The 27,788-nt window shown below is 36.7% G+C and overlaps 1 protein-coding gene across 6 annotated transcripts in view; it reads right to left on the reverse strand.

Annotated features, from left to right (window-relative positions):
- Positions 1-6,018: 6,018 nt before the first annotated feature.
- Positions 6,019-27,788, reverse strand: part of NLGN4X (neuroligin 4, X-linked) — a 131,011-nt gene continuing 109,241 nt past the window's right edge. For 3 of the 6 annotated variants that reach the window (XM_009889453.1, XM_009889451.1, XM_009889454.1), the window contains 3 exons: positions 18,474-18,659; positions 15,838-16,627; positions 6,325-7,218 (listed from right to left, as the gene is read on the reverse strand). In XM_009889453.1, coding sequence (XP_009887755.1) covers positions 6,369-7,218; positions 15,838-16,627; positions 18,474-18,659 — 1,826 coding nt within the window. In that variant the 3' untranslated portion in view covers positions 6,325-6,368. Of the gene's footprint in view, positions 7,219-15,837; positions 16,628-17,576; positions 17,595-18,458; positions 18,660-27,788 lie in introns of all 6 variants that reach the window. The other 3 variants (XM_009889450.1, XM_009889455.1, XM_009889452.1) reach the window with 2 other exon arrangements.

Below are 27,788 nucleotides of genomic sequence, written 5' to 3' on the forward strand. Positions count from 1 at the left end.
TTTGCAATATCATCTTCGTTTCCTGAAATCCACAAATTCCACTCCAGCTTCTGAAGTGAGATATCCAGTGACTGAAGTGTACTAAACACTCGTGCAGCTGCTCTCTATCAACCTGCATATTGTTTCCTTTAAAAAATAACCACCAGTGCAGGATATGAGGGCGTGAACCTCAGTATCTGCAGCTTCTATGAATTTTACCTTAGGTCTTGTTTACCTTTGACATGATGTAGTGAAATATTAATATATGAAAATGGTAATTGTATTTATTTCCCCAGATGCGTGAAACAAGTCCCCACCAAGTGGAAGGCAGTATACCATGAATTCTTGTCATACAAGTCTAACTGTGTCAGCCCCTTATTAGTTTGCTCTGATGGGAGAATCAGGAAATAGGAATGGCTTTGAAAGGTTTTTGTGTTTTGATGGTACAGTGTAGTTATCTGTATCTAAACAAGAATTAAGAACAATGACCTTTGGGGGTTTGAGAAATCTTGCTGTGGAATAGAATGACAGACTAATTTAATTTATCCTCGATTAAAGATTGATATAGAAAAGAAACAAACGTCAACAAGAATAATAACGATAACACAAACTACAGAGTAACAGGATAGCCTGGCTCCAAGCTGACACTTCTCTTTAAGACAAACACTATGTCAAACCAAAGCTGTTGGGCTGGCACAAAGTGCAGAAGAGGCATAGAGACTGATGTATGTCAAGGATGATGAATATCACTAGGTAAATATTCCTTCAGTGGAACTTTTTTAACACTAAAAGCAGCAAGGAATATGTCAGATGAAAAATGCTTTCTCACAGTCATACAGCACAAAATGGAACAAATCTGGGGCCAAACTTAACCATCATGACAGCAATAAAACGCACATGATAACACATCTGTACCTCTCAAGGAAGCATCTGATGAAATAGCGATAAAAGGTGTGAGATGGCATGAAATGAGTGAGAGCTGTGAGTTAGGTACAGCAAAAAACATGACATCAGACATCAAGAGCTGAGAAAAGAGAAAGTGATCTCTAGAGATGCAGTACTCTTAAAACAAAACAGATAAAGTTCACTATATTTTTATATAACTCTGCTGTCTAGTCTAAGTCAAAGTCAATATATGCCAGTTCTGTGTCTGCTTTTCCTTTTCATTTGAACCTGGACTCCTGGGAATGGGATTACTCTGAAGCATCTGGATAACCTATAATCCCTGATAAAAGGCAGTAGGGGAAGAACTTCTTGTGCTTTCAGTACTTGAGGATCTTCATGTAAGAGGGAAAACAGAAAGATGTCATCTATGTCATTTCTTATTTACATAAATGGATGTTCCAGAAATTACTAGAACTGCCTGAACATGTTTTGCTATTCTTTGTGAGAAAGGGATGGAAAAGGAAGTTGGGAAAATGTAGATATTGCAAAATTTTGTCAATTTTTAATTGAAAAAAATGGATTATACCTAATTTATTACATGATTAATTTGCATTTGATTTGTTGGAATATTAATGCATTTTCTCTTTAATTACCGCTGTGTCCCAGGGGAGCTGCCATTCGCTTGGTTTGTGACAACTTTCTTTCTCTGGTCTGGACTTCGTGACTGAATTGCATCTACATCATCCCTGAGTGACCTGGGTATCTTTATCACAGTAAAATTCGAAGAAAGTAGTCTGACTGGGCTATTTTTATAGCTATTTTTATATCTCAGGTTTTTTAGCTGAGAAATCATAATTTCCTTAAAACAATCATAATTAAAAAATTTAGAACACACAATGAGGAAAGACCTTGGTGGCCACAGTGGAACACCAAACAGAATGGTTTGAATCAAAACTTCATCCCAAAGTGAAATGTTATTTATTATGCTAAAGCTCAAACAAGATGTTCAGACATTTCCAAACCCCTTCCTTATTTTTCATTTGCATTACTAAAAGGTTAATATCTTGCTTTTCAGGCTGATTTGAGGTGCTGAGAAGCATTTTAACATATTATGATATTACATACATAATATCATAATTTCTGGTGGGATGGAAATCCCAGTTTTTACCAGCTGCTAATGGTCTCTGGAGAGATTCAGGCTGATGAGGTTTGTGATGTCAAACAGCTGTAGATGAAAATACGAGAAACAGTTGACGGTAATTAAATAATACAAATGTAAAACTACGAATCTGAGACAAGCACATAATTGTAATGGTATTATTTTGTATGATTTTTATGTGATATTAAATACCATTAAGTTGTCACACTCTTAGCAAAATCAAAATAGGAACATACTAATCTGCAGATTTATATTTCAAACAGTTAAGAAATAAAACAACACAATATTTAGTTAGCATGAACAAACTTCTGAAGCTTTTCTTTTTTTTAATGTGAAATTGATTAACTGAAAAGAAGGTAATTTATTGAATTCACCCAGCAATTTAAGGTGAACGATTCACAGAAATGACACAATTGTAACCCCTTTTCTTTTGTATGAATTATCTCAGAGCAAGCTGTGGAATTTCGAAGTGTACTTGTAATTAAACATATTTGCTGAACAATTCTAAATCTGCAGTTTATTTGCAAAAGCTTTATATACAAATTCCATATTCAAAATTCAAGCTGCTTGGTTAGGTCAGTAGGCACATAATATGTTTCCATCTCAGAAGCCTGATTCTTCATATCAAAAATCTGATATGAATCATTCAGAATTTGCTTTTTGCAAATACTTTTCAATAATATGCTCAAAATTCATCAAACATTATTGTTAGTATCTCTATTCAGCCGAATAGTTACAGAAAGCAAACAATATCCAGCCCAAATTACTAAAATGTCTATTACCTTTCCAGTGAAAGGAAACCTGGTTGATAAATGGAATTTAACAGCATAAAAGAGCAAACTGTATTTACTTACTCACTCAGCTTTTAAAGGAAGAATGATATTAACATACCTGCAATATATGTAAATCCCTTACATATATATGAGTAGCTTATATTGCTACTCCTACATATTTTTTCTGACAAAATCCATTGTTCATCTAAATTTTAAGTATAAAATGAAAATGTATTTACTTGTGGAGACCGGATTTGTTAGAATTATCTGAATTATTTTGATCCTTAATTTGGAAGATAAATTTTTGAGCTGCTAAGCTACACACTAATATGGGAAGCTGCTTTCCTAAGCTTTTTTTTCAGTGCTACAGAAAATACTAACAGAACAATTAAACCATTGCTTCAGTGGGACTTGAAGTGCATACAGGTAATAAATATATGGAGCTTATTCTCTTATAGCTAAATTGTCTGAGTTTCTTTCCTTTTACTGACAGGCTTATAGAACTATAAAAGCCATGAAAACTCAATGCTAACGTAAAAGTGCAACCTCTGTTATTTTAATATTTTTGTACTGTGTATCAAGGCATTGTTTACGTTAGATAATGAAATGGAGATGGGGCAGAAAACACACCTCTGAAAGACTTTCTACACAAAAGGATGAACACGTAGTTCTTTGCACAAAGCATTAGAAAATACTGTGATATTTTATTATTAAAAATGCTGCTGAAAAGTTTATACATATGTGTCCAGCCATATATATCTTCTATCATTACTTAAGGCAAAAAACAAAAAATTGCAAAACAATAACAGAAGAAACCATTAAACCCTGCGTGCCTCTTAAGGTCAAGAATATAAGCCTGGGAAAGTACTTTTGTTTTTCTTTTACAGTTTGCAAAGTATATTTTGATATCATTATTATAGAATTCTATGAAGACCCTATAAATCTGTTCTCTCTATAAATCATACATCAGTCCAGATGTATCAAATTATTAAATCAACTTGATTGTAATTACTTTTAAAAGCTAAAATCATTCACTTACAGGAACTTTTTTTACCCAAATGTCACAAGCCTGACACATTACTGTACATATTGCTAGCAGAAGACAATTGGAAGTACTAAACAAATACTGTAATTCACATTACAAACATACCCAACTGATTATGATGCCAAGCATCATTACCTTTTTTTACTTTTTTCTTTTTTTTCTTTTTTTTTCTTTTTTTTTTTAACCTTTTTACAAAACTTATGAACTGCTGCATCTCAGCTGATGCATTACATAGGTGGTGGAAATGGCCTGGTATAGAGTCAGCATTAATCAACATTATCTGATGGATCGGTGAATAAAAAAAACAGTTTTCCATTTGCAACTAGTTGTACTTTGGGGTTGTCGCTTCAACACATTCCAACCTGGGCATACAGGTCAGGTTTATAGCACATTTATTACAGATAAAGGATTCTATCAGCCACATTTTCAATTTGTATCATGTCATTAGCTTTCTTTTTACTTCTTTCCTTCAGAATCTGTTTTACTGCCTGCTACAACAAGGAATTGTGCAGATGAATAGACCTCAGTTAATCACCTTGTCTTTGATTGCATTTGTAGGGGTGACTATTCCAAGACATTTTATTAGAAAACAAAAAACATAGAAAACAAGAAGAGGTACAAGGCATCTTGTGTTAGATACTTATGGGACATATGATATTGATGCAGCTTAGTTGTGAATTAATAATAGAAAATACATCTGGGATAATCATGTTCAAGTGCAGACCAATTTGTTCAAATATCTTTGGTTACTATCTCTTGATGATGGAGTAACTTTCAAAGACAAAATATAAAACAATCTTCATCTGCGAGAACTTATTTCTAGCTTTTTGCATTCAAATCTGTTGTTTGAATCAAACGGCTCAGTTCCTTTATTTGATAGCTCTGCTTGGCACCTGGTTTTGTAGTTAAGGTAACACAGAAGGGAATAATCAGCTCAGAATTTTGCCTTTCCTGAGAGTGATGCTCTCTGGGATTTTGGCTTTTATTAAGATGCAGAGCAGCTGATGATGTCTCTACTTCTCTCTCCATAATGTTCACTGACTATGGGACTGCTCCATAATAAATCAGCAAAAATACTATTCTCTGACAGGTATGCTCTGAAGCACCAAACAGGATACTGGGCAGAGAAGTTCTTTACACATTGATCATTTCTGAACATTTTGAAAAACAGCCGGTCAACCAACCCACCTTTTCCCCACTTTCAAATTGTGGGTTTATTTCATTTAGCAAAACTAAGAAGGTGCTTTGTCAACTGAGATTCCGCTGCAACGCTGGTGAATATGTTTCCTCAGAAAAGGCTGACCAAAACACAGGCTTTCTTTGCGTTTGTCAGGGCACAAAACTCTTCCTAATGTATCACAATAACCAAGAACTACAAACTGGACTCTGAATATATATTATTGGATGTTTCTTGGTTCAGTTCAACAAGCTTAAAATAGTAATTTTTTTCTTTTGAGGTTTTTTTTCTCCATTTTTCAATCCATTGCTGTGTTGCAATTTAACAAAGGCTAACACAAAATTAAATTAGACCAAAAAAAATATTTTCAGAAAAGAACAACAATCTCCTATGAATACTTTAACATGCACTAGTGTAACCTGTAAGAGAAAATATGCAGGTCACACAGACAACTGTATCCTCGGCATGACACCATGGCCTCATATAAATGAAACATGTTAGAAAAAACTCATGGTTTTTGTTTACCGCTAGTAATTAAGAAGAAATTCCTCCTTTGGGCTTGGAGGAAACAGAGGTGATATGACTAATGTATATACACATAGGTCACAACAGAATGCACAATCTTTCTAAAAGCTCTTTTCAAACTGAAAACATCAATAAAAGCTTTTTTTTGTTTGTTTTTAAACTCACAGCTATGTACATTTTTACAAAGTATCTTTAAATATAGTTCAGGCTGGCAAGTCATCTCTGCACAGAACTATACGTATTTTACTGCATAGTCAGTCCTCCTCTTTTTTTTTCATTTTTGTTTTTAATAATAAAATTCTATTTCCCCCATCTGGATTAGAGCTTCATATGCTGGGTAAAAGCCCATGGTGATGTCTTTGTTTTAGCAAGGGCCATTCATGGTATGGCACATAAAGATATTTTTTTTAATTATTATATTTATTAAAAAAAACAAAACAAAACAAAATCAAAACACCTGTACAGTCACTGGCTCTGTGTTCCAGAAGACTCTGCTTTGCTTGCTACACTCAAAACACCATTTTAAGTGACTTCTTCTGGCCTCAACTTTCAATCAAAGTGGCTGAGATCTTAAAGCAGTATCGTAACAGCAATGTACACTTTTCACATTTCACAGGGTTTGTAGTTGATCTTTAACATCAGAGAGTTTCTGTGGGAAGGATCAGTAAGAAAATAATGACTGTCCTTCTCTTTTACTTGTTTTTACTTTAGATTTTGACAAGGTGTTCAATGGATGACATTATAACATTTTCCTCTTTTTTTTTTTTTTTTTTTTTTTTTCCTTTCTCCCAAGTGGCTTGTGAGGGTAGAGGGGGAAGGGCTGAGCTATACCCTAGTGGTTGAATGTCCATGGGGTAAATTTGTACTGTTTTGTCCTCCACTGAAGGTGTTGAAAGTATGCAAAGGCTGCATTCCTGTTAATGTATTTGGAATCATGGTTATGGTGTTGGGTGTCATTAACGGGATGTCATCTGGGGACCTTCTCAAAGTAAGCGTGTAGTCAGGTGGACAGGTTAGTCTCAGTGTGTCATGGGCCTGCAGCGATTCACACTCGTGGTCATGTTCTAGCTGTTTCATCTGCAATGACATAATCTCTTCATTTTGTATGTGTGCGATATCGTTGGTTGTGTTCCTCTGGGGGCTAGGGCGCCTGTGAGTCTCGTGACGCCGCTTGTCCTTCTTGTAATATAATGCAGCAAAAGCTAAAATATTGAGGAACAGCAAGGACGCCCCCACAGCAATGGTGACGCTTAGCTCCGTGGAGTAATCTCGCTTGTTTTCTATCAGAACTGTTGTATCCTCTGGAGCTGTTTTATGGGTGTCTTTTGAATGTTTGGGATTGTTGGCAGGTGTCATTGCTGGGCGTTTGGTGGCTGGCCACAATTTACCAGGAGAACGTCGTGTCACATAAGGAAATGATGTCATGTCAGGAGGGGGGACTTTAGTTGTTGTGGAAACGTACTGAAATATTTCATTCAGGTTGTGAAGGTGTGGTACGAGTTCCAACCAGAAAGCAACTTTTGTCGCTCGGTAGTGATCACGAACTCGGGGTTTCAGGCCAATATGCAGATAAAGCTGGTCTTTAGGATTGTATTTGGACCAGGCCACTTCTTCAAAGCGATTGGGTTTTGTGTGGATGAACTTTGTGTCCTGTGGAACAGGCTGGTTTGGATCTCTACAAAAATAAAAACAGGCAATATTATGGTCATTAAAAAAAATTTAAAAAATAAAAGCAAACACCAAACCCCCCTCCATCCTTTAGTTAATGATTTATCCAATAACTAACATGACCTAAAACCAGAAACTAAAAAAAACCCTTAAACTTAATAACAGATGTTAACAAATAAACAAAAGAAAAATTACTTACTGTACAGTGCACCTCAGTAACTATAATAATTTTTACATCAAAATGGAGAAAAGGTTGTGTTTCAGCTCCCAAAAGCTCATCTGAAGTTCAGTATCATAGTCCAAAGCTGTCTTAGAGAGGCACTAACTACCTTTCCCCTTAGTAAAGGTGTAGGTGCAGTTCTTCTCAAGGTTTGACATTAACTTTCTCATTTAAGGTACCACTACTTCCATGGCTGTAAGGAGTAAATATGGGCATCTAATCCCTATGGAATGTTGGCAGTCAATGTGACTGTCAGAATTTATACTAGATGTGTATATTACATAAAAAACTTCAAAACATGAAGTAGCAGGACCAGTGCATGTAGCTGGGCACTATTTCTCTTTGTGTTCCTTTACTGAGCTTTTAGTCCCCCTTCATTCAGACATCTACTTTAGGGAAAAGCCTTTGAAGTATTTGTATATCACAAATCTTTCCATCATTTGCATGAGGAGATTACTATTTGAGAGTTCTGTGTGCTAATTGCTACTAAATAGCTACATTTACTGGCCGTAAGACAGTGAGCCTTAATTCTGTCCCAGTTTGTAGGGATGAGAAATGTATTAGCTGAGATCAATGAGTTTTATAGTAGTTAAGTAGTAGTAGAGCTAAGAGTAGTGTGCTACTCAGAGATAATTTCAAAACTGGTAACACAAATATTTAATTGAAATTATGCTTTTCCCATCTTTTCTTTTTTCTTCTTATAGGTTCAGAATAAAGGCAAACGAATGGCACGAAAAGCATTTAAATGTGGTTAATGTCTATGAATCCTTTTGGTAAACCTTACATAAAAATGACTTCCTCTTGGCATGAAAACATACGGAAATTTAAAATTACTAATACCAAATCTAATGCTCTCTTGTACATGAGTTTGAATCTTCTTTTGCAGCAAAGTATGTTTTCTGGGACTTTGTGATATATTATACTGAGAGCACATGATTCATTTTCTGTGCATTACTCTGAGAACTTTACATTCTCCTTTCCATTCCCATACGCATTAGTTTATTTCTGGTGAAAATGATTCTAATATTTTCCTTTTCTTCCAATATACTCTTATGTATGTTATGGGAATACCAATACCCACTGCTACAGATTTTAAAACTTTTTTTTTTTTTTTCCATTTTCAAAAGCTCATGAACATGACTGCCTAGTTTAGGATTCCTTTGCTGTCCGTAAAGAGCTATTCTTTAGTTCATAAACCAGGCTGGTAATTTGACTTTAATAATCTCATAATTCTTGCATTCATCTGTTTACCTAAAAGAATTTATCTCACCTTTTTTTTTTTTTTTAAGTGAAAGGAAGAATTATTTTTCTATATAATTTTGGTACTTTGGTTTACTTACCCTTGTGGGTTTAGGTGTTTGGGGGTTTTTTGGGTGGTTTGGTTGTTGTTTTTTTTCAATATTATAGTGTACCAAATCTTTCCCATCTCAATAAGATATAAACCAGGGGTTCCAGAACTATGGCTATTTCATCTGTCTATCTATCTATCTATCCATCCATTCATTCATCTATTTATTTATTATTCATTTTATGTAGTAATAGTTAGTCAAATTGTGTTAATTCTGAACAAAAAGATAACACACTGGAAGGTGTATAAATTAAGGTAGCTCATGTAAATGAGTGACACTTGATACACAGTACAGGAGGTGAAGAAGCTGAGTGCTCATTTCAAGGAGCCAAGCTGGACATATGCCTTTTTTTAATTTTTTTTTTTTTTTTAATGACCCTATAAAAATGACAGCAGGTGATGATTTTAGCAACTAAATATTTTTTTTAAATTAGCATTCCCTTCCCCTTACAAACAGGCTACAAAACAAGTAAATATTAACCTCCCTTTCCTTTCTCTCTCTTCTGTTCTCTACCTCTATCTCTCCTTTTTAACTATATCTATTATGAAAAGCCAATTATGCTGTTTCCTCCTCCAAATGGAAAAGAGAAAATTAAATTACATGAGGTTGGTCTTGTATTTCAGGATTTGTTCACACAGCTGTGTGTGGGCATGAAACTGTCCATTGAATCAAGGAACAGAAAAAAATACAGCCAGCCCTACAGATAAGTAATTTTTTTTTGCTGAGGGTATCAGAACTCTACCATTAGAATCAAGTCTCGGGTTGATCACTTAATAACTGAATAAATGGTCTGAACATTTTCTCTGAATTTGGAGGATAGGCATTTAAATTATTTCCTTTTTTCACAAGAAAATGGAATAACTAAGTCCAGGCACAGATAGCGGATCTAATAATGCATTCATCTTGGGTTTACAGACTAATGATAATTTACCAGAAATATTCAGTGGATATAAATAAAAGGATTTTTCCTTTCCTTGGCCCTCTTCCAATGTACACTGGAGACCATTAAATTGTAAGGTTACAAGGTAGCTCATGACATGTTAAGTCTTTTTCTCTGAAAGTTGGGCAGTTCATCCTATTATGAACACTTTTCCAGTATTACAGATATGCATGAAGTATAGATATACATATAATCATTTCTCCTATTGAATCGGATGTTTGACAAAACTTTTGATCTGTTACTTGAACTTTAAATTTCCTTTTCCTTTTTTTAGCCTCTCACATCACCTTTGTGTTTCTGGACATTGTTGAGGCTAAAGTGCCTAATTACAGAACAAAAGGCTGCTAGGAAACCTTCCTTTAAAAACCCGTTGCAATCTTGGTGATAAAAATATAAACTGAATAACATATTTTCAGTTCTGTACTTCTTCCAGTAATGCCTCTCGTGGGGACTAGATAACTTGTTTCCAAATCCTACTAGTTGTCAGGTATACTTTTTTTTTTATTATTTTTATTTCATCCTATTGCTAGAATAAAATTGTCATTCATTGTTGTTCATTTTGCTGTCCATTTGTTTATTTTCACTGTCTTTAGGATTTCATTTAAACAGCTTCTCCATCAAAAATGCCCCCATAATGAAATGACTGAACTTCTTATCCATATGATAGAAGACCGTATTATTATCTTTCTTTTCTTATCTAAGGTATTTTTTTATTAATATGCAAAATCATCTGATTTCAACTATCACTTTTTTTTTTCCCCACTTTCAGTCTGCACTGATTTTGCTCAATTTAACATGTTGGTGTTTACTGATATTTTCTCATGTGATAAAAGTAAATGTGTCTGCAACAGATGCTGCCTGAAGAGCAACACGCATTTCTGTTCACAAGGTGAATTAGTTACTGACCTGAAGAGCAAATGAGAGAACTGAGTATTTCATATGTGATGATGTCGGCACAGGAAGAACAATGGGGAGTCTAAGAATCATAGAATCGTTTGGGTTGGAAGAGACCTTTAAGATCATCAAGTTCAACCGTTACCTAGTACTGCCAAGTTACCACTAAACCAAGTCCCTCAGCATCATATCTACATGTCTTTTCAGTACCTCCAGAGATGGTGACTGAAACACTTCCCTGGGCAGCCTGTTCCAATGCTTGCCAACCCTTTCAGTGAAGAAATTTTTCTGAATATCCAAGCTAAACCTCCCCTGGTGCAACTTGAAGCCATTTCTTCTCCTCCTATCTCTTGTTACTTGGGAAAAGAGACCAAACCCCACCTCACCACAACCTCCTTTCGGGTGGTTGTAGAGAGCCATAGGATCTCCCCTACACCTCCTTTTCTCCAGACTAAACAACCCCAGTTCCCTCAGCTGTTCCTCATAAAACTTGTGCTCTAGACCCTGACCAGCTTTGTTGCCCTTCTCTGGACATGCTACAGTACCTCAATGTCCCTCGTGTAGTGAGGGGCCCGAAAGAGAACACAGTACTTGACATGCAGCATCACCAGTGCTGAGTACAGAGGTACAATCACTTCCCTAGTCCTGCTGGATACACTATTTCTGATACAGACCAGGATGTTATTGGCCTTCTTGGCCACCTGGGCACACTGCTGGCTCATGTTCAGCCATCCGTCCGCCAACATCCCCATGTCCTTTTCTGCCGGGCAGCTTTCCAGCCACTCTTCCCCCAAGCTTTAGTGCTGTATGAAGTTGTTGTGACTCAAGTGCAGGACCCAGCACTGGTCTTGTTGAACTTCGTACCTTTGGCCTTGGCCCATCGATCCAGCCTGTCCAGATCCCTCTTTAGACCCATCCTACGCTCAAGCAGGTCAACAGTCCCCCCACAACTTGGTGTTGTCTGCAAACTTACTGAGTGTGCATTTGATTCCTTCGTCCAGATTGTTGATAAAAATATTAAACAGAACCGTCCCCAGTACTGATCCCTGGGGAGCACCACTTATGACTGGCCACCGACTGGATTTAACTGCATTCACCACTAGTCTTTGGACCACGCCATCCAGCCAGTTTTTTACCCAGCAAAGAATACACCTGACCAAGCCATGAGCAGCCAGTTTCTCCAGGAGAAAGTTGTGGGAGATGGTATCAAAAGCTTTACTTTTTAAGAAGTTGTCTCTTACCCTGAATTCCATATAACATGTTGAAATACCATTCATCTTTTAACTACTTCTGCAACAGCATTAACTATCACTCAGGACAATGGAACTGTTACTTTAATGCACTTAAAGTTCTTTATTCATTTGTGTCATTCTCTAGCTTCGCTGGAGAGCAAAATGTCTTAACAATTACATACTGAGTCTGTTTCCAAGACACTGAAAGGCTGTTTGATTGTTTATTTTCTTTCAGCAGTCCTCTTTTCTCCATATGAAAAAAAGAAAAAAAAAAAAAAAAAGAGAAAAACTACATGGCATTTCTTCATGCTTCCACTGATTTTTCATGTTGTCACAATATTAATGATGGTACAGCCATTGGTACTGCCTGAAGCACTGGTACACAAACATATTTTCCCTTACCTCCTTTCCTCACTTATCACCAGGTTCCACTGTTGCCATGCTCCCAGTCAGCTATTATAACTACTAAGGAAAGCAAACCATAAGTTCCCTGTTTTGTTTGACTAACACAGCTTGACCATTGGAGACAGTTATTTCTTCAGACACAAACATCAAAAAAGAAATGCAACAGCCTCATGAGGGAGTTCACAGATAATTGATTTGAAAATACACTTTAGTCATTGTAAGTTTAATTGTGTCTTCCATTAGAAAGCCAAACTGAATAAAAAACATAGACCTCCTTTATAACTCAGTTAGGTTTTTGCTTCAGAATCAATGGTAGTAAAATAATTCGGGAGCATTTATCTGAATTATGAAGAAAACAAGGATACATCCTTTAGGCCTTTATCTTTCCCATCATCAGCCTAGGTAAAGCTGCATAAATGGGAGAAAAATAGAGTATTGTAACTCCTCAAAAGAGGATAATTTTTGGAAAACCAATAGACACCTCTAATGAGAGCATGGCTTTGTGTCTACTCTATGAAACTTCAAATCCTTCTCAAGAGTGTAGCTGGCAGAGTATCCCCTCATGTCATTCACTCTCCCCCTGCTGATGTATCTGCGAAGGATGTAACATGGCCTTAACTAACAGAACATTTGAGCATATAAAATTACCATTACAGTTAGGATAGTGCTACTGGCAGCAGACTGAATCTTTAAGTGCACCTCTTAATGAAGCTCTTGCATATAATTTTGCACATAGTGGAATCAAAAGCCATATTTTCATATCATTTTTTTATTTCAAATGTAGTTTCTCACATTTACTCTGTAACAAATTGCTTTCTTGTTTCGAAGGTATGTTACAAAGATAGCTTTGAAAAAGCCAAAATGACTGTTAACGCAAAAAAAAAACCCAAAACAGTTATAGCAAGGTAGAAAATGGAGGATTAGCAAAACGCAACTTCCAAGTATTAATTTCAAGCACGACTCATTTGCTATTAAATAGTCACTTTAATTGTCACCTCCTATTTGCTGGCTTCAGTAACTGACTTCAAAGTAAAACACAATAAAAGCACTGTGCCTTGTGCTGTGTCTTTGACACCTAGTGATTTTACAGGATTGACCTGCCCTCCAAACCCAGTCTTGGCAGCAGGCCCATTAAACAATGTGTGTTTTTTAGCAGCGGGTGGCATGTCAGTTAAAAGCCCAGAACAGTCCATCAGAATGATGCACCACCTGAGCTCTAATTACACAATAAGTACCTGGATGCAGCCTCTGTGGGAGAGTCATCAAGACTGAAGAGGTCTCAGAGACATTAAATTTAAATAAATAAATCTGCAATTTTAATGTTAAAGGGTCATCTACTGGGAAACATGGAATAATAAAATCTTGCAGTTAACAGATTTTTCATATGTGTTGCCATGGTTGCAAACACAAAGAAAGCCAAATTCTATCAGAATAAGGATGGGAAATGATCAATTAAAAAATGGGGGGGGGGGAACAAACCAAACCAAACCAAAGCCCCCAACAACACAGTCTTGAACCATATAATTTTTTTTCTTTTTTTCTGAGAGTTGGAGGACCTAAGTGGGCACATGGATTCCAGATTGGGTGTGGAAGGGTAGAGAGAAGAACAGTTACTACAGATATGTTCCCTGTTGCCCTAGGCTTGAGGTGCTACAACCTTCCCTTTGCCATTGGAGATACCAGAGGTGCAGAGCAAATGTAATCTTAAAATATTATTTTCCTCCAAGTATTATCTTGTACTATCCAGAAAAATTAAACATTGTTCATATAAACAAAGAAAAAAACCCAGCAAGGTAATGCATCTTGAGCTGTTCTTTTCCTTTCCTTGTGAAAACTGAAATTTTACAGCTAGAGGTCATTTTAAATGACACATCTTTCAGACTGTCTATAAAGGGGCAAGTTTGTAACAGAAGATATATCCCATTCCTGTCTCATCAGCAATGGCAAAGTTTCAGCAATGACTAATGGCTCTCCCAAGCCACCTGTTATGCCTTTAGGTGTAGTATGACAATGGGTTCATAACCAGAGAACTGGGTGATGGCATGTATAGCCTGCTGAAATTAGCTTTCAAGTAGCAACAGCTGGAAAGTGTTTGCAATTATGAGTAATGTTGGCAGCTGGGGCTGTGAGAAGCTCCTGTCAGCCTCAAAGATTACTTAAATATGACCACTGGGAACAGTTATAAAGTAATAGTAAATAATAGTGAGACTGTGGAGATCTTGCATCTCCATAATTCCAATGATATATATTTGTGAGGATCTGAAGTCCTCTATGTGTATGTGGCACTTCATCTGTTAAAATAAAGGCAGACTGATGGTATAATCATCTAGAAAGAATGTGTGGTACAGCCGGCGTGCAACATTCTCTGTCCATAAACCAAGCTTTCATCCTGAAGTTTGTCCATCCCAGTACTGATGACTTCTTGTTGACAAATCCATCTAAATATTCCACAGCTCATTCACTATTGTTGCAGTACTGTGGGATTTCTGCCTGCAAAATGCAGTGCCCATCTAAAATGCAGTGCAACAAAAGCTTTCTCTTTGCTTTGTAAATTGACCTGAAGCATTTGGGTTTTTTACCCAATTCATGCTCGAGGTTTTGTTAAAGCCACAAAATCTCTCTCCCTTGAACATTATTTGGATTCATTAAAGGCTGCAAAAGCTGCTGAAGCCTCTGACCGTTTCACACTAGGCATCTCTGAATTTTTCTTATATAGCTGCATACCATTCACTGCAGTGCAGTAAAGCTGCAGTTTCCAGAGCCCAATCCTGCCGTTAAACATTCATTGGAAAGATTTACAGCCCTTTTGTGCCACAAGTATCTTTGTTTTAATTCAGTACCGAAGACTCAAGGTTAACAAAAAAGCTCTTGCTGCACAAGTAAAACACTGCAATGCTCTTTAAAGGAATGCTATAGGAAGAGAAATTATTAATAGCACTCGCAAATTAAGCTGCTTTGAGGGTTCTTTCCTTGATGTTTACAACTCTATTTCAGAAAAAAACATTGATGTCTTTATTTTTTTTAATAAGCAGAATTTATTTAAATTTTTAACCTTCTCAAAGTAAAAATTATATCTGAGTCTCTTCTTTATTCCAGTCAAGTATTTATTATTGCCATTATAGCCCTTAGAGGGAAAAATCTTTCCGGTGCCTTCCTTTCTGTTCCAATTCCTCCCTGAGTCCCCATCCCTGTGAAGGTCACTAAAAACAAGAACTTCCTTTCTTTTGTAGCAGATAACTGCTGTCTGCCTGACAGTTTCTTCTTCAAGTAGCAGACATGTTGCCTCTGATTTTTCAGTATCGTAGTGAGCTGCCTTTTCTCCGAGACATGCTTTGTCTTAATAATTGCCCTATTTTTTGAATCAAAAATACAGTGCATTATTATTCTCACTGAGCTACTGAAAGAAAATAGTTTGAGGGAACACACTAATTAAAAATCTATTAAATATGAATAAGCCCCAGTTACCTTCTCTCTTACGTAAATAGTGCTATAATATTGCTGCAGATCAGGGTTTGAAGCCACTGCTATGGGATAGTATTTTAGAAGTATGTTATCAACAGAAAGGAATGCTGGAGGTCAAACTTACCCAGTTTTGGCAAAGTTAGTCCAGTACGTCATAACTACTGCACTGAGCATGACATCATTCTTGGAAAAGTTGCAGTTGAACAGTTCTGTGGGGCCAATCATAGGAATCCCAAACACGTAAGGAACTTCATCACCATGAGCTGAATCAGCCCAGCTAGGTTTCATCTCACTTTGGCAATGGTGATAAAATGCATAGAAATATGTTGGAGATCCATACTGAGCATGTAGGTCAGCAGTAGCAACAGCCGGCGCAACCCACTGGTGGTCTGTAAAAAGAGCAACCAGGGTCTTCCGTCTTGTTTCAGGGTTTTCTTTGTCTGCCCAGTCGGTGTACATGAATTTAATAGTTTCTCGCAGTGTATCTTTCCCTTCTGGATAACCATATAGATTATCCACAAAATTGGAGACAGAAAAGTCAAAATCATTGGGGGAAACACCATCTTCATTATCTACAATGCCGTCCACAAATTTTAAACCTTCCCCTTGATTTACGCCCAGCATTATATCATAGTTAAGGAATTCCCCTTGCTCCATGAGAATCTGAGGGTCATCTGGAATCACGTCTCCATCTATCACAGGCCCAAAGGCAATGTGGTACGTGGCTGGAGTGATGGTCTGTTGAATGAGTTCTTTGTAATTCTTATTCCGAAGACATTCAACCAAATCTGTGGTATCCAGCATGTCGCAGCCCACTTTATCTGCCAATATCCGAGTGTACTTGGCAGGCTGGTAGTTCACTGCCCAGCTGGACAGGGCTGTTCCACTCTGTATGATTGCCTTTTGGAACAAACCTGCAGGTGCAAATTGTTTAAATGCAAATCTAAATATATATTAAAAAAAAAAAAATGAAAGCAGCTTTCACTAAGCAAAGAAAGCTTTGATTGTGCAATAACTAAAGGATGCCTATACCTAAATTTCAATACAATTTCCACACATTCTACTCACTGCTCTTTTTTTTATAGTATCTCTAATAGGCTACTAATTAAAATCTCTCTTGTTCTTGATGCTCACAGACCTAAAGCATGAAGGTTTCAGGTTACTGTTTCAAGAGCAAAACTCATGCTTGTACTGCAGTTTTCTTGCATCTTTAATGGAAGTCCCTGGCTTTAGCACAGTGGTAGTCCTGTAAAAATGTCTTTAAAGGAGTGGCAGCTACAAGCAATCATATCCTCTTCACCATGTAAATGACTATCATAAATGCGCTTTTCAGTAGTTTAAAGGTCAAATGAAAATTACACACTCTCATTTCCTTCACAGAAGCCGTGCATCATAATTTGAAAAAATCTGCTCTGCTAAAATCAATTTAATAAGTTTGAGTATTCTACTCTGACAAATTTTTCTTTTCCATCTTAACTTTTTTTGTGTGTGTCTGTTAGTACTGCCTATATGTTGAATTAAAATATGTTTACATTGGAAGAGAGTTAGACAAGATTCAATAGGGTTTTTTGGTTGTTTTATATGTATTAATATAAAGAGAGATGAAAGACTTAGTCTGAAGAGCTTCTTTGTGTCACCAGAGTGCTGAAAAGCAACTGGAGCCTACTGGTGAATCTGGCCCATCTGTTTTTTCCAGGTAAGATCATTAAAATGGCCTATTTTATACTTAAACTAAAATGCCCGGGCCTCCTCTGCACATGGTTTCTACTGTCAAGCTCTTGAAATGTCAAACACAGCAACAACTACAAAAACATTTAAAGACCATGAATCATTTATGAGAAAAACTGGCTGCGGTCGATATACCTTTGTGATGATTACTCACTGCACACGCTACAAAATTTCAATTATATGATTAGTTAAGTTTTTCATGGTTCCATCTGCTTGATTTTGTCATGGCTTACTCAACAGGTATTCACTGCACCCTATTTGTATCAATAGACTAAATTGTCAGGCATAATTCTATGTATTTCCAAATAGGGTGTGTTTACCAGCAGCCCTGCTACAATTGCTTGCTAGAGCTTAGTCTTCTGCCATAGATTTCTGTTTGTTTTATTGGGACAGAAGTAACATGGACCTGTAAGTACAATAGATAATTTGGTCTTGTCTTCTTTTATAAATTCTTTGTAGATTTTTGTCTTATCACCCAGAATATTTATGGCTCAGTACTGTTGCTGTACATTCTTGGGTTTTTTTTGGGGGGTGGGGTGAGGTGTTGAGGATAGAAATCCCACAGCTCAAACACTTACCAAAATCTTAAGAACTTTGTGTGGGATCACACAGTACTTCTGGGAGTTAAACACGCTTTTTAATAAGGTTAAGTTATGTTATTATTAAGGAAAGCATCTAAAAACATGTTGGAAGTGGAGACTAGAGTGTGTGAAAAATGAAAAAGGTCACTGCCCTTTTCCACTTTAATTAGGGCACATTCTTTCATAGAAGAGCCAGTGGAGACTTCTGATAAAGCTAGAAAAATACAATGCCCATGGCATTTGTTGCATGAAATTTCTGCTGTAATAGCATTTCATTTTTCATATAAAAATAATTATGTTGAGTAACATAAATACAGAATACTAACTGGTAGGTATTTTTAAAAGATTACAGATCTCATGTAATTCTAGTTCAGCCTACCTGATACAGCCATTTTTGTTACACTATAATGTTTTTTTTTTAAAAAAAGTACTTTACTTAAAGGATTATTACCTTCTGAATAGTGAGAGAGTGTCAGGAGACTGACACAGGAAGCTCCTGCCCCAGATCCAAAAATAGTAACTCTTTTTGGGTCTCCTCCGAAAGATCCAATATTTTCTTCAATCCAACGTAAAGCTTGGATTTGGTCAAGCAATCCATAATTGCCTTTTGCAGCTTGGTCCCCAGTACTTAAAAAACCTATAAGGCAAAAAAAGATAATTTTAGTTCAACAGATACAGAGTTAGCTACAGGGTATCCACATATTCACAACACATCTTCCCATCTTTTCATCTTCTGGGCTTTTTTTTTTTTTTTAAAGGTCACGGTCCTAGTTAAATGTCTCCAGTGAAGGCAATGGAAATCATTTTATACGCTGTTTGGTTTTGCTTTGTTTTTCCCTACTGCAGAGGTCACATTTGTGAAAAATCATTCTTTCCTTTTTCAAATAGTTCTATATCAATGCAACAATACAGACTGAAGATTTTAAACATTTGATAACTGTGTGTGAGTAAGGCACAAAAACCTAGGAAATCATTTTTGTGCAAAGAAGAAGTGAGATACCCAGTATTTCAACAAGGCTCTCTAAATCTTTAATTTTAATGCTCCTTACCATGGACCAAAATTGTCCTGATCTATATAGCTCTTTAAATTATTGTACTTGTGATATAAATAGACATACTCGGAAACAGAAAAGGAAGAAAACAGTAAAAGGAACAGGAAAAAGGCCCAGGAAAAAATCACACTCCAATTTCACAGAGGATATTTATTAGGAAGATAGCAGGTAAATCCTTGGCAACTCAGCCTTTGTTTGGGAGATTTTATCTGAACAAATCAGGTTTTGTCCCTTTCCTTGGAAATTGCATGGAAAGCTGACCTGCTATTTTTCGTTCCTGTACCGTGGTTATCAGATTTTAGAAACAAAGCATGACACATTTAATGCGTGTCTTGCAACTGAGAACAAAATGACCCAAACACTAGGCCTGACATTAATTTTGTTTTTCTGAAGCCAGCTAAGGTGAAACATTGCCGTTATCCGTGCTGCCTATCATTCACAGTTAAGACCTTGTGCTACGTCCAAATTACCACATCGAGCCATGTACTCACGCTCCTCTTTTTAACTCCCACAGACCTTTTTCTGTCAGACAACTGCAAGTCAGAAGTCTATTAGAAACACCTTACAGCATATAGAAGTTTTCAGATGGACATTACTGATTTAGGCATCGCCGACAGCTGCTTATCAAGACAAAACAAGAAAGTCACTTGGCTGGTGTTTCAAAGCTAATTATCAGTTCAGACAAATTTGCCAGAAGAGGGCCCCAGGACTCAGGAGATCTGTACTCCTGGAGCGGTTTGAGATGAGGCAGTCTGTAATCCTGAGCCACCTTAGCCGGCTGTGACAAGACCTTCATGCTCCTTGGAAGGACTGCAAGGGAAGCCTGAGGTCCCTAGGGAAAAAAAGGCCTTGCAGTACATTTCACCTGCTTTGGCAAAGGGGAACGGATCTCTTTGCACTGGCTGTAGTTATTTTTTCAGTGATAGGAAAAATGAAGATTCACAAGGTGGAAGGGATTCACAATATGGAGGAAGCGGAAGAGAAGGTGAGAGAAGAAGCAATTAGATGTGTTGGACATTTACACCTGTATTTCCACAACGACTTCTATGGTAAAACTCCTACACTACGACGCAAAATCTAGCCTCAAGTCTTAAAAGCAAGATCACATAAGAACTACACTCTAAATACAGAATGCTATATGGCCTGTGTTATGGTGACATAAGTTTCTCCATGCAAGGTTAGGCATGATTGAATGGAATGTATCACCTTGCCCCCAAAATAATATTTTTCATATTTAATTAGAAATTATTAACTGGTATTTAATGTCAGCAAGTGTCTGATGAGTCCCTGTATATTTCACAAAACAGTTGCTTTGACTGAAGTAACACAAATCATATCCTTACTGCTAAATAACATTTGATACGGCTTTCTTGTAAAAAAGTCTCTAAGAATGGCAAGCATAGTAGTTACAATAGCAGTGACATCTTTTTTTTTTTTTTTTCTCTCCTATACTAATGGGAAAAAAACAAACAAACTGTTAATCCATAATTGCCTTATTTTTTTTAACAGATGTGTTTTTCTCTTTTTCGTATGCCTTTATTATCTTTTTAGGACTGTCAAAGAAAGAATAACCCACTTGCTGGCTTTGTTGCTGCAGCTCACTGCAATGTTCTATAATATTCTATAATTAAGCCTTTATTCAATCAGAACTATGACCTCCCTGGGAGAAACTGACTGTAGTAACCTTTAAAGCAGCATGGTAATTAATATTCAGAGCCTAAACACATTTTAGCTCTTCTAGCAGCATCAAGCTAAAGCTGGTTGATCTTTGTGATTTTGAATTCTTTCCAAATGTACTAAAAGGTGACTGAGTAAAACTGCAGTCAGTGAACATCTGATGTTTGACAAATGAAGATTTTTTGTTTCCACAGTTCTCTGCTGATTCTTATTAATTGCAAGAACAAATTTTCTTAAGTTAAAAACTAATCATCATGGCAAAGTGTCAGCCCCACATGACACAAACTGAATTCATAAATCTGTCTTTTCTTGGTGAGGATATATTTTCTTTCATGCTCTGAATACCAGATCAAAATGTTTGTTCAAAGCCGTTTCAAGAAATTCAGGAAAGGAGTAACTATTTGTCCAGAAATACACAACACTACAAGATCTTATTTTTTTTTCTGTGATGACTGTGAAGATTTCAAAACAGTATCTTCATGTGTCATTCTCAAATCATGAACAAACAGGAATACAGATTTTTTTTTATTTTTTTTTTCTCTGAAATGGGGATTTATAATCTGTAACTTTTACGTGTAAGTTTTTGAGTGCAGTTAAGAATATTTCCCATTTTATGGTTTGGCATGATTTGAAGGGTATTCTGTGACCTGAAAATCCTTAGGTTGGGGTTTGATAGAACCTGGAAGTTCTTCTTACTAGCCTAATGCAACAGAGTAAGAAATGGCAATAGTTGAGTATGGAAAACAAAGAAGTTTGAGGGGTTTGGGTTTGGTTTTTTTGGGGGGTTTTTTTGCACATAATGACACAAAGGAATTAACAGTAATGTTCAGTTCTTCGCTTGTCTTAAATAATTATTTGGTCACATGGCTCCCCCACTGCAAAATGGCATGGACAGCAATGGCTGAAAAAGGAGAATGTGAGCGCATCCCATCTCCGTGGAGTGAAATACCCCAAATTGTCTTAGGGGACATTTGCTCCAAAGTTACTGTGCTAGAGGGAAAGATGGCCACCAGCCAGACTGAATAGTAACCAGGGAATGAGCATCTTCTGAAGCAAAGGTCAGCCTGAAAAGAAGGGCAAAAGGAGCATGGCAATTTGTAAAAGTACAGAGAGGGAGGTGGGAAGAGGGCAGCAGCTGGACATTACAAGAAGTGGCCACTAACATCGCAAACTCCCTCCAGCCTGGACAGAGCAACCTCCTGTGGGGTGCTTGCACTCAGCCAGGGACTGTCCATGTGGGCATTTTTACCTGTCTTCTCAAAAGCTAAAGAAATCCCCAGACAAAGCAATGTCCTAAACGAGAGTTACAGCTGAAAATAAATGATTGATTTAAAATTGTATCAGTACAATATTGTGGTTATTTGGAAGTAAAAAATAGTTCAAGTGGAGAGATTTCGATTTACGGCAAGGCGTAGCAGCTTAGCTATTCTAAAATCACAGCTGTGATGCTCTAAATTTACTCAGCTGAAGCCCCGGCAGCAACCACTGCCTGCCTGCCTTTCAGATTCACACAGGGACCCCTCTTGGTGTGTGTGAAGGCTTGTGGGGTGGTTTTTTCCCTTGTGTGGATTGGTGGCTGTTTTGGAGTGGCAGGAGCTCACCTGATGCTGGAGCAGCCATATGTGCCACATGCAGAATGGGGGAACTTCCACTCCCCCTCCAATGGGACTACTGGTGACACACACAGCCTGGGAGTGGCTCTGTGCACATCTAGCTCCATGCTCTGTGTGTGATTAGAATTTTTGGGGATTAGTTACAGAAGGGTGTTTAGAAATTTGCAACTGTTTCCTAACCTTTCTTAAGTGTCTAGTATTGTAGTTTATCTTTTGCACTGCTGATATCGATGCTGAAAGTATAGTTCACTGATTGCTGGTTAGTTATATGTCACTAATAACTTAATAAACTGCTTTGATACTGAGGTGATTTACACCACATGAATTGAGCATCTTTTCCATGACAGGTTACTCTAAAAATAAATAAAAATGCATAATTTTATAAGAGGCAACATAAAGCATTTTTTATTTGTTTTGCTGTATTACTTGTAATTTATCTTTTTTTTTTTTCTACTTTCTTTCATGTAGAGGGAAGTAAAGCTTCTTTAAATTGAGGTTTCTGAAGTAACAGTTTTACTTATTTTTCTCCGATTCTATTAAGAGAAGCATTCTAGATGAATGCTTTAGTTTTAACCTACTAGATTAGCTACAGTCAAAGAGGAAGAAGACTACAAATGGAAATTACTGGGAATCTTCCTTTTCCACATCCTTTAAAAATGAATGGACTCATAAGCTACATGGTCACTTGCACTGTTTTGATAACGCAGTGAAGACACAAAGTCACACACAGAGCTCCTTTAGATCCCACTTAGACAAGAGGAAATCCCTAGGTCTATCTTTATAGTTGGTTTTCCCACTATGCTACAGAAATCTTAAAAAGACACCAAAGAAATCCCCAACAAACCAGTGGTGGTATTTCCCCTTTACTACTAAAAAGTTGTCTGGGGACCCACAGTGACAAATAGCAGGGGCCAATACCTATAAAATCCACCCAGACAGTTTACTTCTGTCTAGCTCCAGCCTTGTCTCGTGGCTGGAGGCCATCCCTATGTTAGCATGCCATGCAGACCTGCAAGAGGAAGTCTAGAACAGAAAACATGGACCTCACATGCACACTGTACACATTTCACATACTGTTTTTTACTACAGCCTAACTGTTGTCCAGTCTCGTGGGCTGAATAAATGACCACTGGTGAACATCATACATAAGGGGGAGCACACCTTCCAGCTGAGGTTCACCTGGAAGGGTTCAGGCTGTGAAACAATGTGCAAGGAAGTGGTGACAATACTGAGGTTTTCTGTGAGAATGAACTCATGATGTGAATTAAAATGCTAGTGTGAACATGCTCGGGATCAAAATCATATTCTTCCAACCATGGAATTTAAGTTTGCAAGGAGCAGGCTCAGGTGCAGCCTCATTTCAGCTGTGAACCTTGTCCAGATATGCGAACAACTAAGTAGGCTGCTTAACAACTATAAAATGTTCACTTATGCTAAATATGACATTGGAATATAATCCATCCTAATACTTAGACAAAAGTATTTTCAACTGAAAGTTATGTGGTGATTTATGGATAATTTACATAGAAAGTTTAAGGAAAATAGCATGAATATGTCAAGAAGAAACATCATTCACAACTCACATCTTTATGTCACCTCGAGCTCCAGATCAGAGGAGATATGGAAGGATGTTTGGACACTGTTAACATTAGCCATCTAAGAACTCTGTGTCTAATGTAATATTTTTTGGTACTAACCTGACAACTACTGTGGAGGGACAAAAAAATCCTCCCAAAGTAGCTTCAGCTTTTTAGACATATAATTTTGGATTGGTTGAATTCCCATCAAAGTAATTTTCTTTCCCTGTAGAAAATACACAAATTAGATGACCAGCTTAGACCTGACACCTACCTTTTAGGCAAGTTTAGGTGAAATCAGTCCCTACCTAGAGCATAAAGTCATCTCTAGTACTCACGGCTCCTGTTGCTCAGGACAGATAGCATGGCAAAAGGGCAGACTCTGCTCTGTCTGCTATTGAGATGAAAATATTTAATGACTCCCCTAACTTCACTCCAGTTTTCCTGGATTTAACCAATAAAAAGTGAAGAGGAATTTGTTTCCATTTGAGGACATGTTTCATTGTTCTTTTTTTGCTCTCAAGTAGCTGTGCAGAAAAAGGCAGGTTTTGTCTTTCAGGAATTACTAACCTAGCCATTGGCATGAATACTAGATTCCCTTTAAAAAGGACAGAATTAAAATACATACATTTAGGAAAAAAATAAATAAAGAAAAAAAGCAAGCCACCATTAAGTTAAATACAGTAAATTATGACCTGAGAACGATGGCTTCAGCATTAGAGATAAATGCAATCACCAAGATAATTGCAATCTTGTAACATTTTGTATTTATTTTATTCCTGTGTAATGACTTCTCATTCTTTTTAAATTATTCAAAAAATAAAATACTTAAAACACTGTGACAACTTTACTTCGCCATTCCCTACATAGTAATAACCCGTATTACACCACTGCAGGAAAAGCCCAGTCTTTATGTTCATATTTTGACCCGTGGGCCTAATCCATGTCAAATCAATTTGATGGCTGGCAAAAAGCCTAAATTTCAACTGTGAGTGTTCCTCCCTTGCTTTGTGTCTTTTCTTTACTCTTTCCTTCTTTCCCTCTTTCCTTCTTTCCTTCTTTCCTTCTTCTTTCTTTCTTTCCTCTTTCTTTCTCTTTCTTTCTCTCTTTATCTTTCTCTCTCTTTTTCATACTCTCTTTCTTGCTTGCTTTCTTTTGTTCTCTCTTTCTCACTCTTTTTCTCTCTTTCTTTCTCTCATTCTCTCTTTCTTTTTCTTTTCTGTTTGTTTGCTCCCGGAACAGTGGAAGCAGGAGACTAAACACTGAGCTACATTTTTGCCTTCAGATTTTTTTTCTACTGCTCCTTTACTTATTTCTTCCATATAGGTTAGCAATGACATCTGAATTCCTATATCAACGCCAGGTGTAAAGGAAATCTTACATAACAAAAGCATGTGTGATGGAAGTAAGTTGCCTGCTCTATGTGAACAGTGGAACAACGGTAACAACAACCAAAAACATTATATTTTTCAAAAAAATATTTACTTCATTTCTTTTGCTTTCTCAATTTAAATATGAGCTGCTGTATGCTCGATTAATTCTAATCTTGAAATTTTTCTTTTGATATGCATAGTCGCATTGGTACAAACATCATTTTCTGTAGTCCATGCCAGGCTGTAATAGATTATAAATTATTGGAAACTGAAGAGGAAGGTAGGAAAACTAGAAATGTAAAAGATTTCCCAGTCATGATTTTTTGTAGTTGAGGTATTTCAGTAACTATTTTCAAAAGCAACAAACAAAAAAACAAACAAAATATTTCCTTTTCTCACGGAAGAATATTTTGCATTACTCTAGTAACAGGGTGTTTTTTTGTTCTAAATTTAAACTGCAGTAAATAGTATAAAATCTCCCAGCAGAAACAGGCAAGTTTGATTTGGTGTGTGAAAGACAGTATTTTCTTACTGATTCAAAATATTATCAAAATTTACAAATATAGTTTGCTATTGGTAAATTGCATTGACTTTAAGATTTAAATAAAACAACAAAGCAGAAAGTTAACCAGTTATATTTGTTGTTTGTGGGTTTTTTTCCTATTTAAGGGGAGAAAGACAAATAATGAAAGAATAAACCTAATATATTTTAGTAGCTACTACAATCAATTTTAAAAGTGCATCCTGAAATGAGGTACACTCTTCACTGCAAGTGAAGTACTTTTGCTTCCTCTTCTGCCCTTCACAGCTTTTTTAAAAAAACAAAACATTTAATTTCTGAGACACAGCCCTTACCTGAAAATAATGCCAAACTTAATAAGACACATTGAACAGCCAAGATATTATGACAAGAAATTAATCATCAGGAAAACCGCACAAAATCAACAAGCTAGTGCATTTTGATCTCCTTGTCTCCTTCTGTTTAAACCTCTGGTATATTGTCTGGCTTCATATTTCTTTTCTCTTTATGCCTCTTCACGACTGCTGCCCAGACCTGTATAGTCTACTGCAATTTGTTTGTCAGGCAAAATTCTCACAAATAAGATTGATTTGTGCAGCATCTGATCAGAAATATGACATAAGCAATATAAATAAGACACAAGACACTATGCTTCGAAGCATAATCATGTCTTCTTTGTTTTCATTTGTGAAATGCCAGAGTAGAACCTTTTTAAAGCAAAGAGCAAATGGCAAACATATAGCAGAGTCTTCTTATTTTCTAATAGCTTTTGTCTGTACACATCACATTTACCACTGTAGAAGTGTACCTGTTGAACTCAAATGTTAAAATGTTCAAATGTGAAGTGAAATCTATTGGGGATAACCGAGTACATAGAGACAGTTGGTTCAGGAAGTCCCTGAGATATAAATAGTTGGAGGATAGAGAAGTATTAGAAGAAATTATCATATAAGTTTGTTCTATTCTTACCCTTCCTTAACCATCCCCAAACAGTCCCAACAGTGTTTGGAAAGAGGATGTTTGGCTAGATGATGTGGTTGGAATCAATATGACTATATATTCCTTTTTGGTTTGACTCTGTGTGTACCTTTAACAGTACCGTTTAAACATTACTGCAAAGATGGCTGGATGCAAGATGGAGCGATGGTGTCCTTTGCACACATTTAGCAGGAAGAAAAACATTGCCAAATTTTTCCCGCAGCATGAATGGTCAATGCAAAACTGAAGAAGCATCACTGCTGCACATTCTCACTCTGTGCAGAAAGAGTCTGAGACAGCTATATAGTGGCTAAGACAACCGGGAGGACGGTGGACTGGCCATGTATGGGTCTGTGCAGAAAAAAACTGTACAGAAAAATTTTTAATACTCAGCAACTCAAGCAGTAGTATAGTCTGCTATTCTGAAGTAGTGGTCACAGAAAGAAATTTCTACCTGCTATGGCTACTTATCTTACCCAACTCCAGATAACACTCATTTAAATTTTAACTAAAGATACGGTAAGTGAAGACAACTTGGCTTACAGTTTTCATATGAGTTAATGGATTATATTTAAATATAAAGGATAGTGATGTTTTTAATCTAATTTTCTAACTCAGGCTTAAGCAAGAAAAGAGTCTCCTATGATTCTACCTTGATGGATTCTTTCAAATTACTTCTGTTGTGAAGACAAAACCTAAATCTGCATGTCTGGAAAGAACATCTCTTTACCACATGCAGTACAAAAGAACAGAGGAGAGAGAGAGTGAAGTGAGAGTATTATTATTTGTTTCTATATTGCCTCAGTACTGAAATCTAAAGTGTATTCTTTACAATTCAGGAGAATATCTAGTCTTAAATACAAAAAAAAAAAAACCAAAACCAACCAACAAAACTTTTGAAAATGTCCTGGGTAGCATATGTTTATAAGAACACTTAGGGAGAAAAGAATGAGAAAAGACAATAGGATGCATTTTA

This window comes from Charadrius vociferus, unplaced genomic scaffold (assembly GCF_000708025.1).
Source record: "Charadrius vociferus isolate BGI_N301 unplaced genomic scaffold, ASM70802v2 scaffold26, whole genome shotgun sequence".
In the NCBI taxonomy this organism is placed as follows: domain Eukaryota; kingdom Metazoa; phylum Chordata; class Aves; order Charadriiformes; family Charadriidae; genus Charadrius; species Charadrius vociferus.